We start from the raw sequence: 20242 nt of genomic DNA, 5'->3' as shown, positions 1-20242 counted from the left end.
AATTAAAGATATGTGTTGTGAAAGGTGGAAGTGGAAAATAGCAGGAGCTGAGACTCCTTTTTTTATTCAGTGAGGTATAGTATAGACTCAATATACACAACAAGGGAAAAAAAAAACAAATTTGCCAGGAGGAAGGGTTATACACTTATAATTTGTCTAAATGTAAAGTATTATGTTTATTCTATTGCTTTATTTGGTAGTTTTATTGTACTGTTTTTAATTGTACAGCTGTTTAATGTTTTTAATCTATTCTTGTATTTTATTCTTTTATTTTGGTTTTTATTTACTCTTCTGTACAGCATTTAGGTACACTGTGGTTGTTTTAAGGTGCTTTACAAAAAAAGCAGACAGAGAGAGCTTAATTGTTAATATTCCCCTGTAGGTCGCTTTGGAAAAAAAGTGTCAGCTAAATGCATAAATGGACATGTAAATGTAAATCAGAACAAATATTGATGGTTTTTATAGCCTTTTTGTTTCCAGATTTATCTAAAAAACTTTAAATCACACTCAACATCCTTAAAAAAGTAAATAAAATTTGGTTTTGTGTTACGGAACTTACACTTGTGAATGAAGAATTTAGCAAGTAAGAGAAATAAATGGAGTTGAGAGTCCTCCCTGTTTTCTGCTTTTTTTTTTTTCCCCTCAACTTTACTGAAAATATATAGGTATACAGAACAGAGAAATTTTGAACAAACATCCAGATGTCAAAAGGAAAAAGCATCTAAACAAATAAATTAAAATAATGCAAAGACTTAGAGATACAAAGAATAGACAAGTAATAATAAAAGCTGAAAATATACAGATCTATGAAAAATAAATCAATCAATACATCAGCGAGTAAGTTCAGTCCATTTTAAACAATTCTTTACAGATTACCAGGGTGTTAGAGCTTTTTTGGTTATAGATAAATTCCAATGATTTAATAAATTATTCAAATTCAATCAGAAAAACTTTAAAATTTGGGCGTGTTTTGGCATATTTATTTTTGTATATATGAAATTTTCCAAATAAAACAATCAGATTAACAATACATTCTAAATTACGAATGCCATGTTCAAAATAAGTAAATACATTTAGTTGTCCTCAACGCAGAGGAAACAATATGTCATTTATTTTGGGATTGCACCTACGCACCTATATTTTGGATTGATTTAAATAATTTTATAAACACAAAAATTGACTCTTCGTGTAAATTGAACTTTCAACACATTTTATTTGGCCTATCACACATTGATAAAATAACTCCAGAAAAAAGATATATTATCAACCTTTTGATTATTTTTGCCAAATTTCACATTCATTGCTCCAAATTTGCACATCAACATCCGAACATCACTGTTTTCAAAGCCCTTTTTTCCAATTTCGTAGACAAGTTGAGAAACAGTATAAGTTCTAAAGCAAATAAAACAAAAAAAAAAAATATGTCAAATGTATAATCTTATTCAATTTGTATAATTTCTATTTATTCTTTGAGCAATTTTTTAATTTTTTTTTTTTTTACATATTTTTTTCCTTATTTTTATTTATTTAGTTTATTATTTGTATTTATTTATTTATTTTTTCTTTCCACGATTTTACTTACATGTATTTCTCTATATAATGTAAAAGATTTCGTGAATTATAGAACTTTCTACCCTTGTTGTTGTATACTATTATGTATATTTACTGTTCAATGTTTTCAATTCAATTCAGTTTTCATTTCAATTAGTTGTCCTCCCTGTTTTCTGTGAAGTCCATGTGTGATGACGTCATCACTAGTAGACGCGTTTCACTGACCACAAGTTCACTCAAGTAACGAAAACAAAAAGCACATCACTCATGGCTTCAGGTGACGCTTTTAAAGTAAGTTTTTCGTTAGCATGTTGTTCATTGTTACTTTAAAGTATGTTCAGTTTTGTGTGACTAACTGTCCGTTTATTGGGCTCATAAATGCGCCTCTATAAAGCTGTGTTTGGTGTTTGTCAGGTGTCTTCTCTGAAAGGCAAAGTGACTCTGATAACGGGGGCCAGTTCTGGGATCGGAGCAGGTACCAGTGTCCTGTTCGCCAAACTAGGGGCTCTGTTGGCTCTTAATGGCCGCGACGTGGAAAACCTCAGCAGAATAGCCAAAGAGTGCACGGACTGTGGAGGCGCCGAGGTAAACAGTGTAGTGCCGAATTCTGCTCCCTGCCGAAAACTGCATCCCCAGCCCAGGGTGGTGTAGTTTTCAGCAGTATCTGTTTTTATTGTTTGTGTGTTTTCTATTTAACCCTCCGGTATCCTGTCCAACAAGGCCCTTACTGAGCACCAAGTGTGCCTTTTTCGCACGCTTGTGGAATGATGTAAAAAAAAAATTTCATACAGTTTGTTTTTAATTCTTTTACACTTTTTTCTATTTCATGAGCTTGAGCTGTAAATAAAAATACCAAATACTCAATAACTGTCACATTTTTTTTTAACCCTTTAAATGCTGTGTTTGTAATGTAAACAAACCATTTTTGTGGATGCAAAAAACACACACAAAATTTTTTTTTCAATATACTACATAAAAAGTGGATTACATATTTAATTTTTGCAGCCTGGCATATGTCAATGATTAACTCCAACATTGGTTAATTACCTCCGCCAAGGAGGTTATGTTTTTGCCAGGGTTTGTTTGTCTGTCTGTTTGTTTGTCTGTCCGTTAGTGTGCAACATAACTCAAAAAGTTATGGACAGATTTTGATGAAATTTTCAGGGTTTGTTGGAAATGGGATAAGGAAGAAATGATTAACTTTTGGGGGTGATCTGGAAGAAATCCTGGATTCTGGATCACTTTGAAATTTTTGTTAACATTGTGGTAAATGGGGCCAAAATTTTCGTTTCCCAATATCTCGCTTAATTATTGACCAAAACTCATGAAATTTATCTCAGGAATTGACAGTGGGGTCCTCTATCACATTTCAAAGGCTGATCCGGATCTGATCCAGAAGGCGGATTTTATTAAAAAAAATAAATGTAGGATTTGTATCACCGATTATGTGGGGAATTTTTGCGCTTGGCGGAGGTCTGCGCTCTCCGAGTGCTTTTCTAGTTTGCATTATTATTATTTTTGGCGCTAGGTCAAATGTTCAAAAATACTAGCATCTGTCACCAAGTGTGCATAAAATGCACACCTATAAATCAAACTATTAAGTATTAAATATTGATTTATTTTTCTGCTCTAATATGATTTTATTTTTGTAAATCAAGGTCAGCCCTAATCATCATACATATCAAATAATCATTCATTTTAGATTTTTTTTAACACTTTAAACGATCTCTTTTCGTCATAATGTCACTACATTTTTTGATGCAAAAAACACAAACTATGTTGTTGTTGTTTTTTTTCAAAATACTACATAAAAATTGGGTCACATATTATTTGATTTTTGCAGCCTGGCATATGTCAGTGATTAACAGCAACATTAACAATGTTAATAAATTAATGTAGACCCTCACCTCTCAAATGAAGCCCAGATATCAGTAAAAGCAGGATTAATGCCTTAATGGCTTTGGGATCAAAAACAGTGGTTATAATGGAATAAATTGTGCGTTTTAGGCACACTTGGGAGACAGATGCTAGTCTGGTAATTTTCTTTTGTTTATAATGTGCAAATTTTAGTTGGTGGCCAGAATTTTAAAGATCATGCACAAATGAACAACTTTTGAATTCTAACCTTATTTAAATTGTGAAAAATAATATGAAGTTTTTTAACACGAAGTGCAAAGTGTGCCTGTAATTGTAATCCACTTTTTATGTAGTATATTGAAAAAAAAAAAATTTTTTGTGTTTTGAATCTAAAAAATGGTTTGTTTACATTACAAACAGCATGTAAAGGGTTAAAAAATGTGACAGTTATTGAGTATTTGGTATTTTTATTTACAGCTCAAGTTGATGAAATAGAAAAAAGTGTAAAAGAATTAAAAACAAACTGTATGAAAATTTTTTGACATTATTCCACAAATGTACAAAAAACGCACACTTGGTGCTTAGTAATGGCCTTGCTGGACGGGATACCGGAAGGTTAAGACAAAAAAATAGGAGGCAAGAACTCTGGAAAATATAAGAAAAATTTAAGAGAATGTTGGTGCATGGGGGCTCTTGTCACAGTGAATGTGTGTTCTAATCAAAGCTAAAGGCACCCAATGACATAACAGAGCGTGAGACCCTTTGTTTGGTTAGGATTTGTAGTTTTAGTAAAGACATAATGTTTTGGAATCAATTTCTGTCTTCAGCCAAAATCCTAAATTACCCAAAAGAATGAACATTCAGTTTTTAGGCCTTGTCATCCAGCTCTACATGCCAGTAGTGTAGAAGGAAGTTGACACCGTGTCCAAATGTATTTTCTTTGTGGATGAAGATAAACATGAACACTGAGTGGAAGTCAGGATATTAAAGTATGCTGCGAGTTTCCTGTTATTGTTTAGAAATGGAACCAGATGATTATTCAGATCCACAGCTAATCTGATATCATTTTATCCAGTAGAAACATTGTTCCTGATGCATGTAGAAGTAAATATTTGGTCTGGGTGTCACTGTGCAGCCTCTGCTCGTACCTGGAGACCTGACGGATGAGGACACGGTGAAGAAGACGGTGGAACAGACGATCGCTCACTTCGGCCGGTTGGATATCCTGGTCAACAGCGCCGGTATCTTAGCCATGGGCAGCATCGAGACGACAGACCTGGCTCAGTACGATAAGGTCATGAACGTCAATGTCAGGTGGGATTTCACACAGTCACGTTCACTTACAGACGGGTGATAAATGAAGGGGAAACCTGGGGGCAGAGGTGTCCTCCAGGATGACAGTGACCCGGTGACATGGACGCTGAACGTTACTCTGGCATCGGTGGGTGGTCGCCAAATGTCAGGGAGCTTGGATTCATTCATCAGTGAGTGAGGGAGAAATTAAATCAGCTTTTCCATTAGAATAGAATAGAAGAGAATAGGCTTTATTGTTATTACACCAGTAGTGCTACGAAATTGCAGGTGGTCTCTGCCAGCGACACTTCACTTACATCTAAATAACAACAAAAGATACAGACACGTATTAAAAAATATAAAATACAGTGCAATTGAAAATATGTGCAAATTAGAGGTATTCTGTGTGGAAGGGTAAAATTAAAAAAAAAATAAAAGTAGCATAAAAATGTGCAAATATAACAGGGTAAACAGTGTAAAACAGGGGTCGAACCTTAGGCGGCCCGGGGGCCAAATGCGGCCCGCCAAAGGTTCCAGGAACTCATTTTAGTTCAGGTTCCACATACAGACCAATACGATCTACAATCAAATAATAACAGCAGAATAACCGACAAAAAAGAATGACTTCTTCTCGGTTTGATGTGAAAAAAAAAAATTACATTATGTCTGTAAAAAAATCACAATTTCAAATTTTCGTCTTTGTTTTAGTGCGAAAAATAACATTAAATCACGGACATATTTACATTTACAAACTATCCTGTAACAAAATGTGAATAAGCTGAACAAATATGAACAACCTGAAACGTCTAAAGAAAAGTGTTGTTTCTTTGTAGATTTAATCCATAATGCACATGTGTAAATGATAAATTGAGACATAATATTGATAAAAATTGCACTTATTTTTCTTAATAAATTGTATTTTTTTCAGGTTATTCACATCTTTTTTGTTCGGATAGTTCATAAAAGTGTTTTCATAATTTAATAGCGTTTTTTTATACTAAGACAAAGACAAAAATTTGGAGTTGTGATTATTTATAGGTTATTGTGCTATTAGTTTACCGGTCTGGCCCAGTTGAGATCAAATCAGGCTGAATGTGGCCCCTGAAAGAAAATAAGTTTGAGACCCCTGGTGTAAAACGTACATGTGTCAGACATGAGGCACATGTTCAGTGACTGGTTATTGTGCGTAACAGTGAGGTCCACCTTAAACTAAACTTAATGGTCATATTTTCACATCCGGAACTCTGACACACTCACCTCATTCAAAAGCCAAGTCAAATCTCACCTCTTCAGATCAACCTACAACAACTGACCACCTCTTCCACCTTCATCCACCTGTTCCAAGGTTATTATCGTTAACGAAAACTAACGAAATGACGAAAACTAGAATTATAAAAACATTTTCGTCGACTGAAATAAATAAAAACTATAATTAAAAGAAAAAAATGATAACTAACTGAAACTGTATTGTGTGTTTACAAAACTAACTAAAACGAATAAAAATTATGGATAAAATTCCCTTCGTTTTTGTCTTTGTCAACGTCGGATTGATACAAAAGCAATTTATTTCACTTTAGCAATTTTAGCTGCTGGCACCATACGACACTTCACGGTCCGTCACTTCTTGTCACATGTCGTTTAGAGTCGTCTTCTGGTCCCCACTCTACCTGGAAACATGCAGACTAAAGTTGGGAGAAAGTAGCAGAGTCCTGTCTGGGATTTATTTGAATATGACGGCGAAGAAGAGAAAAGATACGACAAAACTAAAATTAATACTAAAACTAGACTAAAACTAAGCATTTTGAAAAAATATTCAAACTAATAAAAACTAGCAAACCTGCTCTAAAAACTAATTAAAACTAACTGAATTACAGAAAAAAAAGTCAAAACTAAATAAAACTAAACTATAATGAAAAATCCAAAACTATTAGAACCTTGACCTGTTCCACCTTCATCCACCCTTCTCTCTCGTGTGTTTTCTTTTCTGTATGTCTCTGCCTTTTTGCTTGAGTATTTGTCTTTGTTTGCCCTTTTGCATTAGCTCTCTATCTGTTCCATAGCTGTATTTGCCCTTTTGTTGTGTGTTTATTCCTTGGCTGCTTATTGTAAAGCACCTTTGAGTACCTAGAAAAGCGCTATATAAAACCAATGTATTATTATTAGTATTTTTTTTTTGTTGAGGTACTTAAACATATTTACTATCATTTATGTTATATAAGCTTAGAGCAATCAATTACTTGCCAATTACTGCATTAATGTGCAAATATTTTGATAATCTATAAAGAGCTTGAGTTATTTCTGAGGAGAAAAAAAAGATCGAAGAAGAAAAATTGTTTAGTATAAATAGCTGTTGGATCCTTTTGTCCAGTGGCAGTAAACTGAATATCTCTGCTTTGTGACTCAGGACATGCATTTAATAATCCATTAGTCCATCAGCTGAAACAGTAAACACAGTCAACATCTTTTTGCAACTAATCAACTGGGAATCTTATTTTAATTTGAGATGTTTAGAAGCAGAACTAATGTATAGGGCAGTGTTTGTGCTGTTTGTTTGTGCAGTGCTCCATCTTTGCTTCAGTTTCTGTGTGGAGCAAAGCAGGAGATGAGAACTGATGCTCGAAATTAAACGGAGCAAAGTATTACATTATGCTGGTCAACAACAAATTTATTGTTGAAGTTTTTTGAGCTGATCTAGGATAATTTTGGTGTGCTGAATCCAAAAATCACATTAATTTTGCTCAATCAGGTCAACTTTCTGAACTATGCTACATATTGGCTTTTTAACATTTTTGCTTACATTTATGGGCATTTTCACATCATATGATACAAAATTCTTTCATATTTCTTGCAATAAACGAGTTCTGAAGATTTGACTTTTGCCAATTTATGATTAATGTTTTTTTTTAATATTACAGGTGAATGAAATGGCTTCGACTAGAAGATCTTGCAAAAATAAGCCTGACGTATTCTGTTACATCTGCGGTGAATACACCATTGTACCTAACAGGAATCAAGTGATCAAATGATTTTTTTTTCTCTTAAAACCTATTTTGGGTGAGAACTATATAAAAAAATCAACTGATAAAGTCACAAAAATGTCATCAATTTTGTGAGAAGATCAAATTTTTCAAAATCAAATTAGCAAAAAAACCTGACCTGATTGAGAAAAACAGATGTCATTTTTGGATTTAGCGGTGCAAAATGGTCCTAATTCAGTTGAAAAAACCAAGACAACTTCCAAAAAACATTTTTTTGTAACCTAGTGTTATTTACTTAATAGCACAACAGTATTTTTACTTTAAAACTTTCTACAACAACAGACTAAATAGTTGTGAAAATGGATGGATGGGAAAAAGGAAGATGCTTGTGTACTTAATCGAAGAATCTGAAGATACACTATCATTTTAGTCAGTATACTATAATAGTGTATATTAAATACTGTAAAGCAGGGGTGTCAAACTCATTTTAGTTCAGGGGCCACATCCAGTCTAATATGATATTAAGTGGGCCAGACCAGTAAAGTTATATAAACAATAGGAAAAGAACTTTTGAGTGAAAAAAGTAAATTCTGTAAAATAAAAAATACACTTGAATATGCTTAAATATTCTACAATACGCGCAAAAATACACTTAAATATGCTTAAATATTCTACAATACACGCAAAAATACACTTAAAATTCCATAATTAAAATGCTTACATCTACAAATTGTACTTGAACATAACATGAACAAATATGAACAACCTGACAATTCTTTAGTAAAATAAGGGCAATGTTAACAATATTACGCCTTAGTTTATCATTTATACATGTGAATCACAACTTAGAGATCACAGTGGATCTACAAATACACAAAACATTAAATAACAGGGAGAATATTATTAAAATTCCACATACTTCTCTAAAGAGATTTCAGATATTCACATTTGTTTTGTAAAAGACTAGTCTGTAAATGTAAACATTTTAGTGTAATTTTCCATTTTTTACACTAAAACAAAGAGAAAAATTTGCAGTTTTCATTATGTATAGTTTATTATGATAGTATTTTACTGGTCTGATCCACTTTAGAATTAATTGACCTAAAATTATTTTAACATCCTTGATTGTTGTAGGCAGAATATTGTTCAAATCCTACATACTTCTCTTAAGACATTTCAGGTTGTTCATATTTTTTGTGAAAAGCCAGTCTGTAAATGTAAACATTTTTGTGTAATTTTACTTTTTTGATACAAACAAAAAGAAAAAAATAGCTTTTTTACATTATTTATAGGTTATTATGATAGTATTTTACTGGTCTGACCCATTTTAAATTGAACATCCTTGATTGTTAATATCTTCAGTGTAATTTTTATTCCATTCCTCAGTCTCTGTGTCAATATACAGCCAGAATATACAGGAAATCCATAACCAGCCTTAAAAACACCTTCTACACATAAAAGAGACATGTATTTATTTAGAAGGACCTGGCTTTATAAAGAACATGGGCAACAATTTGAGATTTCCCAGTCGTGTTCAACCAGGTTTCAGTCTGGGTATTTTTAACGTTTCTTATTTTTGAGCTGCTTTAAGTCCTGAGAACAGAGGTCACTCTAACTACTGACTTTTGCCTGTTGAAACCAATTATTCGTGATTTTCTTGTGTGTTTTGTTGTATCTGAGGAGAGACTGAGAAATAAATATGCGCGCTCATTAAAACCCTGAGTAAACAACACAGTTAAAGGTGACCTACGACTATGCACACAACTGCACGCACTGATGTGTATCTGCACGGGATTAATGGAAATACAAGCAGACGAACATGTAGCTGTAGTGGAGGAGCGTTACTGAAATGCTTCGCAGATGTTCTTCGCAACTTTAATAAATCTTACTCATTTAATCTCAGAAACAGCTACTACCCGAACGCCACAAGAATGTACAACTCAAACCACAAGTGAACAATAAACTACACCGATACAGCTCAAGATGTGCAAATATAATATCAATCAAATTTTATTTATGTAATAACGCCACATCATAACAAAATTAAACCAGACTTTTAATAATAACACTACAAACTAGAAGCACTCGGAGAGCGCAGACCTCCGCCAAGGCTGATCAGTGGCCCCCCCCCGTGGGCCCCCCCACGCCAAGGAGGTTATGTTTTTGCCAGGGTTTGTTTGTCTGTCTGTCTGTCCGTTAGTGTGCAACATAACTCAAAAAGTTATGGACAGATTTTGATGAAATTTTCTGGTCTGCGCCCCCCCCGTGGGGCCCCCCACCCCCGATCACCACCAAAATTTAATCATTTCTTCCTTATCCCATTTCCAACAAACCCTGAAAATTTCATCAAAATCAGTCCATAACTTTTTGAGTTATGTTGCACACTAACGGACAGACAAACAAACAAACAAACCCTGGCAAAAACATAACCTCCTTGGCGGAGGTAAAAATACGTTAAACAAGTCATCATGTTCTGAATACACTCATATAATCAAACTGACACTTATCTTTTATATTATTATTGTCTGTCATCTTGTTTAAGCTTTGGTAGCATTTTAAGAACATTTCTATTTTATTTTATTACCTCCGCCAAGGAGGTTATGTTTTTGCCAGGGTTTGTTTGTCTGTTTGTTTGTTTGTCTGTCCGTTAGTGTGCAACATAACTCAAAAAGTTATGGACAGATTTGGATGAAATTTTCAGGGTTTGTTGGAAATGGGATAAGGAAGAAATGATTAAATTTTGGTGGCGATCGGGGGTGGGGGGGCCCACGGGGGGCGCCACTGATCAGCCTTGGCGGAGGTCTGCGCTCTCCGAATGCTTCTAGTTCAAGATGAGTTTATTTGAGTAATTAAATCATTATTTGCTATTGATGAAAGGTTCATTTATTCATTAATGACCATTGAATTTATTTTTCTTATCAATAAAACAGGGCACTGCTCAGTTTGGGTTTAAATTTACTTATAAAGATTTGTTATTACCTCCGCCAAGGAGGTTATGTTTTTGCCAGGGTTTGTTTGTTTGTCTGTCCGTTAGTGTGCAACATAACTCAAAAAGTTATGGACAGATTTTGATGAAATTTTCAGGGTTTGTTGGAAATGGGATAAGGAAGAAATGATTAAATTTTGGTGGTGATCGGGGGTGGGTGGGGCCCACGGGGGGGCGCAGACCAGAAAATTTCATCAAAATCTGTCCATAACTTTTTGAGTTATGTTGCACACTAACGGACAGACAAACAGACAAACAAACCCTGGCAAAAACATAACCTCCTTGGCGTGGGGGGCCCACAGGGGGGGGCACTGATCAGCCTTGGCGGAGGTCTGCGCTCTCCGAGTGCTTCTAGTTTTTAATATATATATGTTGTTTGTTTACAAAGTTTTGACACAAGAGCAAATTTTGCCTAATTTTTTCAATCAAAAATGCTGAAGCGTGAGTTGGGGGCACTTGGTTAAAATCTATATTTCATGGGGTACTCCACTGTAAAAAGTTTGAGAACCACTGTTCCACAATATAACGTGCATTTAACTGTTTACATTTCAGTCATTTCTCCTCTTCTGTGTTTATTATTATTATCTGCACTTGCTCTGTTGTTTTCTATTTTAAATGTGTGGGTTTTTTTTAAGTGTTCACCATCTACCAGCCTGTGGATCAGAATTTCCTTCATCATACATGTTGAATGACAAAGGATCTTGAAACTTGAATCTTATTTGTCAGATTGATGTTAATTGTGCCCCCCCCCCCTTTCTAATTCCAGATCTATTTTCCATTTGACTCACCTTTGTGTCCCTCACCTGATCAAGACCAAAGGCTCCATTGTCAACGTATCCAGCGTCAATGGGCAAAGATCGGTCAGTATATAGTAGAAGTTGGAAATATGGATATAGTCTGTACAGTTTTAGTACTATTAGTATTTTGATTGTATATAGTTTTTTGCACTATCTTTATGCTGCAGTTTTTCTTACACCTTGTTCTGTTGCTGCCTTCACCATTGAATTACCTGTGTTGTGGAATCAATAAAGTCTCATCTACCTCCCTCCCTCCCTAACTCCCTCCCATCCTTCCTTCCATCCTTCCCCCCTCCATTCCTTCTTTTTTTCTCCCTCCCATCTTTCCTCCCTCCCTCCCTCCTTCCTCTCTCCATTCCTTCTTTTCTGCCTCCCTCCCATCTTTCCTCCCTCCCTTCCTCCCATCCTTCCTCCTTCCCTCCCTCCCATCCATCCTCCCTCCCTCCCTTCTTTCTTTCCTTCCTTCCTTTCTCCCTCCCTCCCTCCCTCCCTCCTATTCTCCTTTCCTTCCTTCCTTCCTCCCTCCCTCCCATCCATCATTCCTCCCTTCTTTCTTTCCTTCCTTCCTTCCTTCTTTTCTCCCTCCCTCCCATCCTCCCTTCTTTCTTTCCTTCCTTCCTTTCTCCCTCCCTCCCTTCTTTTCTCCCTTCCTTTCTCCTGTTCTCCCTTCCTCCTTCCCTCCCTCCTATCCATCCCTTTCTTCTTTTCTCCCTTCCTCCCATCCTTCCCTCCCTCCCTCCCATCCATCCATCCATCCTCCCTCCATCCCTTCCTTCTTTTCTCCTTTCCTCCCATCCATCCATCCTCCCTCCCTCCCTTCCTTCTTTCCTCCCTCCCTCCCTTGCATCCTTCCTTCCTTCCTCCCTCCCTCCCTCCTATCCTTCCTCCCTCCTTTCCTTCTTTTCTCCCTCCCTTCCATCCCTCCCATCTTTTCTCTCTTCCTTCCCTCCCTCCCTGTGTTATCTAACAGACTGGTTTGTTTTCTCCTGTAGTTCCCCGGTGTCCTGGCCTACTGCATGTCCAAGTCTGCCATTGACCAGTTCACCCGTTGCATCGCGCTCGGTGAGTCCAGCCACTTTGCCATATGCTCCGCATTTTTCGAAGCTGGCACATCACGACGTGGGAAATAATTCAACTGCCTCTTATTTCAGAGCTGGCATCCAAGCAAGTGAGAGTGAACTCTGTCTGGTACGTGTCCTAAACAATCACGTCACCGCTTCACGTCACGTAACCGACCTCCTTTCACACTGACCTGACGTTTACTCTAGGATACACAATAGAGATTTATCGGTTGTCACATGTTGTATTTGGGTGTATAAAGTTACCTGCCTGTGTGTGTGTGTCTGCAGTCCTGGGGTGATCGTCACAGATGTTCATAAGAGAGCAGGGCTGGATGAGGAGCAGTACGCCCAGGTGAGACCACAACACTCCTATTAAGAATAAAACATGCACTGAGGTGGTGTCCAGGTCATGTAGTAGGATGAAAATACACTGAAATACCAATTAAAGTAACACTGCTACTGTGTGTTTTACAGCCGGTAGTTTTCATGCATCTTTACCTGCGAAACATCCTTAGTGGTAAAAGGTTAATTTGGAGTTTTTGTGACCTGCAGTTTTGGATTTGCAATACAAGCACAGCTCCAACAGAAGATTACTATGCATTCTACTAAAAAAAAAACAAATAAACTTCTTTATACCCATATGAAAGTGAAGCATAGTTGTATACTTGGAGCGCACCCAATTTAGAGAAGCAGGCAGGGAAGTGGACATGGAGGCTAAATGATGCACTGCTGTGGAGGATCGCAACCTGGCCAAAAAAAGGTCTCCACCTGGATTTAACTCAGCAAATAGTTGACATTTTTCCATAGGGTAATTATCACAATGATGAAAATGTTTTATGTAGTAAGTACTTTAACCCTAACTGATGCAGTGAATAGCTTCTGATTTCTGAAACAATCATCAGTTTGATACAGAACATAAAGACTGGACTGTCTCAGGCTCGGATTGTCAAAGTGGTTTAGGGAACGAGGAGTCATCTTCACACATGGATTGGACACCACAGAGTCCAGGCCTGAACCCTACTGAGAATCTTTAGGATGTGCTGGGGAAGATTTTACACAGTGGTCTGACTCTCCATCAATACAAGATCTTGGTGGAAAATGAAGAAATTGATACTGCGACATTTGTTGTGACCCTCCGTAACCATTGTGTGGTATAATAGATGCCAAAGTTAATATAATGAAATATTGCATGTGAGACTGTTTGTTGGCCAAGCAAAAAAAAAAAAAAAAAATCCATTAGTTGAAGGGTACGCTGTGTTTACAGTATTTTCACTGCTTTACTGGAAGCCCTGAAGCTCTTATAAAAGCCACCAGACTCCTTTAAAATGTACCTGCACTGGTCAGGCATACGATATTAATTATGCTTTGTGTATTACTGATAAATAAGAGAGGCACAAATTCAGGAAAAAGCACCATAAATGCACCACACCGGACCTGTTTCTTATGTGAATTATTGGCGGGGGCAGAACCTATGGGGAGCAGCCATTACTGGCCAGAAGTGACATGCCGGCATTGATTCTGGGTGATCAGTGCAAGTAAACAAGCAGCAGTCAGTGAGCGACATTGAGTGGAAAGCACTTGTTTGTGCAGCTGAAAGCTTTGCACTCCGCCATTGTCCTAGAGATGCAACCCAGCACTGACTGATAACATGTTATCTTAGACTGGTGTCTGCTGCACGGGGTCAGTGACCAGTCCATTACAGCCCAGGTAACTGGACAATACAACAAATTTGTGTCACTACTGGTGCTGGAACAGCCCGTGAAAGAGGCAACATGTTGCTGACCATGTCTGACTTAGTACTCGCAGTACTTGACAGGCTATAATGTAAGTTACCTAATGGAACCGCTAGTAATGTGATCTTTTGAAATAGTTAGCAGTGAAAATTCACTACAGGTAACCTTCAACGAAAACGGTAAAAAGCACAAAGAACCCCACCCCTCACACACATTGTATCTTATTTTGGCATGAATCCAGCTGATGTCATCATGTCTATGCATGTGCTGATGTCAGCATATCAACTGCCTCCATATATGTGCCACGTTTTAAGTAAATTGAAACAAAATTGATGTTTTATAGACATTTGAAATTTTGCCCATTATAAGTAAATAGGAGAAGAAAAAAGATTTTAAAAATTCACAAAAAATTTTTAACTTTGACCTACTTTTCCCAAAATGTAATGACATCTATTCTGGGTCACTAGCAATCTATAAACCCAGGTTGGTATGAATTCAACCAATAGTTTAGCTACTAGAGTGTTAACAAACAAACTGAACCAAAAACAATACCCCCTGCCTCCCCTTCAGGTGGCAGGGTAAATAAAAACTACACACAATCTAAAGGACAGATTTTTGTCATAGGAGTCTAGTTTCCTTGAAGACACGACCTTCAAGATTTTGGTTCCTCAGAGACATGAACAGATACAAAAAAAGCACACAGTAAGATATTCAGAGACACTAAATGACCATTATCTAAATACAGACAGGGTTGTCATGACAGCAAGAGTAAGCAGTGAAAAGATATGAATGTAGGGTACACTTAAAATGATGGTTTTTATTAGGTGGCTCAAATACATATGGCTCCTGCCCCCATTCACAGCAGTACACCAGCTTCCATGCAACACTCTTATCAGTAACCCTTTACTGTAGGTAATTCAGCCACTATGGTCAAGTACCTCATTCCACCCCACGTCTGAACACATCTGAGGTAAACCTTTGAAATCCCCATGAGATCATACAGACCTTTATTCACAGCAGACTTTGGGATTCATTGTGGTGGAAAACCAACTGTGGCTGCACCCCACTCAGGTGCATCCTTTGATGTGGGTTTGGTTTGTACCTGCAGACTCACTGACATGGCATTGGTGGACATGTAGATGGAACAGATCCACTGTTACTAGTAGTTTTACTGCTGAGACAAACAAGCAAACAAGTCCATTTGCAGGGTTCTTGGTGGTGTCATCAGGGTTTACCCTGACTACAAAAAGGAGTTCCCAGATCAAGTTGTTAGTCCCCAATGGACTTCTGTTTTTACCCCGCCCCCTGAAGGGGAGGGGAGGGGAGGGGTATTGTTTTTGGTTTGGTTTGATTGTTAACACTAGCAGCAAAACTATTGGTTGAATTCGTGCCAAATTTGGTTTATCGATTGCCAGTGACCCGGAATAGATCTGATTATATTTTGGGAACAGTAGGTCTAGTTTGAATTTTTTTAATGAATTTTTTACACACACACCCCTCCACACACATTTACTTATAATAGGTGAAATTTCACATCTGTAGGAGCAAAACTATTGGTTGAATTCATGACAAATTGACTTTATAGATTGCCAGTGACCCAGAATAGATCTCATATTTTGGGAAAAGTAGGTCAAATTTTTTTTTTTTTTTAATTTTAAAAATCTTCCCATTTACTTATAATGGGCAAAATATGTTTGAGGGGTGGGCTTTGTTGTGCCTAGCACCGCTTGTTCAGCGTTTTGATGCTTGTTATTCTTGTTAACAAATATCTGGTCATTCACATTTTATTGTAAAATGTGAATGACCAGAACAAGCTTGCAGTTCTGGGTGATCATTGGTTGGTGATGGGGCTTTTTTTTGAAACTGCCAAACCTACATCTATCCATGTTCCCCTTTTTTTTTTGCACCAGTTTCTAGCAAAGTGCAAACAGACCCACGCCCTCGGTCGACCTGGAGAGGTGGAGGAAGTCGCCCAAAGCATCGCCTTCCTGGCATCCGACGCCGCCAGCTTCATCACTGGAGTCAACCTGCCGATAGACGGAGGGCGACACGCCATGTGTCCACGATAAGACTCAACAATGCATCCATGTCTTAATACAGGAAAGCACTTTCAATCTCAATGTCTGACTGTGTTTTTGTATCAAGTATGGCTGCAAGTTGTTACAGTCAAACTACAAAAACCTGTAAAAAAAAAACAAAACAAGGTGTTCAGGGCCACAGTTTGTCACTTTTTCTCGGCTAATGGTTGTGTGGACTTGACAGTTCCAGATGTGACATGAAAGAGGGGAAGATGAAATGTGCGTCTGTAAACAGGCAGTTTAAATGCAACTCATTTTCTCACTTTGCTGCGTAGGTTACATTGAAAACAGCCACTGATCAACAAAGGGTTCAGACATTTATTGAACTGCCAGTTGAGTCCTTAGACTCATCGACTGCAGTCCTGTACCGTGGTAGTTAGTGTTGTAACGTGACAAATCCTCTGAGTTTACAGATGGGCAGGAACAACCACCATTCCTGCACATTTCACTGACAAATACACTGACAGTAAGTAATACAAGACGGTCATGTCCTCAAATACAATTCCATGTGGACATCGTAATAATAATAAAAAACAGACAATTGAATCTTTAAAGCTCCAAATGACCAGAAATGTGCTGAAAACATGAAGGTAATGAATAGACTGAAGTGGAAAGCTAATCAAAATTTAAATAAAATTTAAATAGCATCCATTGCAGATAATAAAAGTTGCATAATTATAGACATTTACACTTTGACAAATAAAAATACTTAACTTATAGTCTCAGACTTGTACAGAGAATATTGAATTCAATAAAATGCTACTGTACTGAACATATAACTTAATGAATTTGGCCTGTGTCTATGTTTTACCATCTTCCCTTTTAAGTGAAGCACAGACGTAGCTTTGTTTTGTTTTGAGAGTTTTATCCTGTAAAAGAGTGTCGACGGTTGCAGCACCAGGTGTCACCTCCTCCGCATTGTCCTAGATCCCATCAGGTAACGTCTTAATCGCTGTGAGATGAGGGGTGCAGTACGAGGTAGCGTCTTGACACACTTGGATCCACTTTAGACGAGTAGCACACAGCAGTTGTTTGTGTGAAGATACATGTAGCTGTATAAACACAGGGTCTCTCTCAGCACCGGACACTTGTTTGAGGCTCATGAAGGACTTAACCTGGAGACAGAATGCCTGTGTGTCTGAGGCACGCTGCACTGTATACCTGAACTGAGTTAGATTGATACTGTTAGAACGCCTGAAGGCCACGGAACAATAACTATTGCACTTTATATTACAATACACAGTTAAAATACATGTATAAATAATACTTAAACAGGAAGTATCGTGTTTGTGAATGTAGCTGTTTTGATATCTCTGTACAGATTTCTTTTGGAAGATGTTTTAGGGATCAGACCGTGAAGGAAATATGATACAGCGTGGTCCGAGAGATGACATTATTATTACTTCCTTCCACTCGCATAAAACAGGTCTTGTTTTACAGACACAAGTCCCTGAAAAAAGAAGCTTATTTTGATCATTTTTCCATAAGTTGATTAGTGCCACAAATCTTTTTCTCTGCATTTCCAACGGGCTCCTCCTCTCTGGTGCCCCCTCCATTCAGCGTCTGCAGTCCGAGCATATTTTGTGGAGAGAAAAGTGGGAGTCTGCTGTAGTAGACGCCGCCGTAGCACCAGCCTCCTATGACAAGTATTCAAGGCCTCTGCGAGACCCTATAAGAAGCACACGGGCCCCACCTCCAGGTGATAGCGTGCACCAGGCACAGCGGTGGGCGGCAGGTTGAACACGTCCACGATGGGGAGTAAGTTTGGATCCTGCGTTTGGAAAATGAAGTGGGTCTGATGCCAGCGGCCATCTTTGATCTAAAATACAAGATTTGAACCGTGTGACTTCACAACTGTGTGTAACATGAAAACATCAGGTTCCAGTGGTTTTCAGTCACAGGAATAGGTTTGTTTCTAAAGTTTCCATTTAGTTTCCTAGTTGGTTTTTGATGCTTTGCACAGGACATTGGACATCCTTTAATTACAAGATACTATCTCATAATTAATAGAAAACGTCTCATATCTAACATTTAAAGAGCTATGTCTTTTTTCTTCAGTCTTAATATCCAAAAAATTAATTACAAATTTGATCTGAAATGTTTTCACAACTGATTTTTTAAAATTTATTTTCTATAAATAATTGAATAAAAGATAATGATAATTTGATACTATTACACTGGGCAAACATGGCACATATATATTAATTCGATAAAGTGCCTCTAAATGTATATTCCATATGTAAAATCAGTTGACCTGTGTGCTTGGAGTTAGTGACTCAAAGTCTATTATACACGACATGGACTAAAGTATTCAGACATGTTGAACTCAGGTGTTTCAGGTTCAGGGCTACAAAACTGATGAAAATAATGAGGAAATATTGATGTTTTTATCTCAAATCAGCATGAACAGGACATCAGCTACAGCTGTAGCCATGATGCATCCCAATGTTTTTGTCCATATAGTTTAGAAACATCAATATTTCCTTACATTTTAATGGGAGATTTTTCCTTCTCAGTGAGATGTGAAGAAAGTAGATGGTCAGTTGTGGTAGAAAATTATTATTTATAGTAAGAGCATGAAAAATATTTTAGAAATGTAGAGATAGAACATTAAAAATCATTAATGTCACAAATGAAAAAAAAAACCAAAATCAACGTTGGGAGAAATTAATTAAAAACCATCTCTGAGGCATTTTAGAAATAAAGATAATTTAAACTAAACTAACCAATGTAATGCAATATTTGTCACAATAAATCTATATTGTGACATTTGTTATTATTGTTTTGTAACCCAGACCCCTGTTAGAAAAGAAACACCTGAATTCAACATGTCTTTTGTCCATATAGAGCACTACCACCCTGGATTTGATTTTAGAGCATCTTCTGTTTTTTACCATATGGGAAAATCTGCATTTTTACAATAACTTCCATATCATGTGACAACAAATCACTGATCAATAGCTAGGTGTAACTTTTCTTATACTAATCATGAGTTACGATGTATGATGTATTTTGTCTTTTTTAAAACACTAGTTTATTTTAACTATAACTATAAGATAACTTTTTTTGTGATCTGGTGCTATATAAATAAAATTTGATTGATTGATTGATTTAATTGGTTTTCCCCTGTAAGTCGCTTTGGAAAAAAGCGTCTGCCAAATGTGTAAACATAAACATTTTCTATACGTTTTTGTAGAACTAGGATCTGTGTGTGTGTGGATGCTCTTTACTGTTGGTGTTGGATTTTTATTTCCTCTACAGACACTAAGTTTATAGTAAGTTTCTCAGTAACTTTACAGTGAACTGTTGACATAATAACATCAGCACGTACCCAGCAGTCGTCCCTGGGTATCAGTGGCTCCAGAAGATCTCCGGCCTGAATCTTTTCCCCGGTCCAGGCCTTGAAGCTCACAGTCTGAGCTGAAGGCTGCAGAGAGGGTCCTGCTGCCCACACCGGCATGTTGAGGCAATGAATAGTGATGTGCTGCACAGCCTCAGTGCTCAGAAGGTGGATGAAGTTCATCTGGATACGACCAACTCCTACCTCCAACTGTAAAAAAGGAGTATTTTTAAATTAATTTCTATGCTATTGTAAAGGTGCTGTGTCCGGCGTCAGCTTTGTCACAGTCTTTGTTAGACATGAATCTGACTTGTAGTTTAGTTGGAGAAGATGTTTGAAGAAATTTGTAATTTTATATGTAGTTGCCTTGGAACAATGTCTCGAAAGTTTGTTCACAGTTTTCAGAAATTTAGATTTTTGACAAATTGTTTAAATATTACAAAATTGCCTTTACTTATAATGGTCCATATTTTAACGGCTTATAACATAAAAATGGTTAAACATATCAATATAGTTACTATTGAGTACTGATAAGAAGTCATATATGGACTTTCATTTGGGACCATGA

The 20242-nt window shown here is 37.0% G+C and overlaps 2 protein-coding genes across 3 annotated transcripts in view; one reads left to right on the top strand and one right to left on the bottom strand.

Annotated features, from left to right (window-relative positions):
* Positions 1-1749: 1749 nt before the first annotated feature.
* Positions 1750-16902, top strand: LOC115425793 (3-oxoacyl-[acyl-carrier-protein] reductase FabG). The gene is made up of 8 exons (XM_030143549.1): positions 1750-1842; positions 1966-2136; positions 4544-4722; positions 11432-11525; positions 12455-12524; positions 12614-12650; positions 12812-12875; positions 16167-16902. Exons 1-8 carry the CDS (start codon positions 1819-1821, stop codon positions 16323-16325), a joined length of 798 nt encoding a protein of 265 aa, XP_029999409.1. The 5' UTR covers positions 1750-1818; the 3' UTR covers positions 16326-16902.
* The window catches only part of col27a1b (collagen, type XXVII, alpha 1b), a 114999-nt gene continuing 111395 nt past the window's right edge, over positions 16639-20242 (bottom strand). For both annotated transcript variants that reach the window (XM_030143547.1, XM_030143548.1), the window contains exons 60-61: positions 19666-19884; positions 16639-18153 (exon numbers count right to left, since the gene is read on the bottom strand). In XM_030143547.1, coding sequence (XP_029999407.1) covers positions 18004-18153; positions 19666-19884 — 369 coding nt within the window. In that variant the 3' untranslated portion in view covers positions 16639-18003. The remainder of the gene's footprint in view (positions 18154-19665; positions 19885-20242) is intronic.

Source organism: Sphaeramia orbicularis, chromosome 9 (genome assembly GCF_902148855.1).
Source record: "Sphaeramia orbicularis chromosome 9, fSphaOr1.1, whole genome shotgun sequence".
NCBI classification, from domain to species: domain Eukaryota; kingdom Metazoa; phylum Chordata; class Actinopteri; order Kurtiformes; family Apogonidae; genus Sphaeramia; species Sphaeramia orbicularis.
This window is presented reverse-complemented; position numbering and strand designations above follow the sequence as displayed.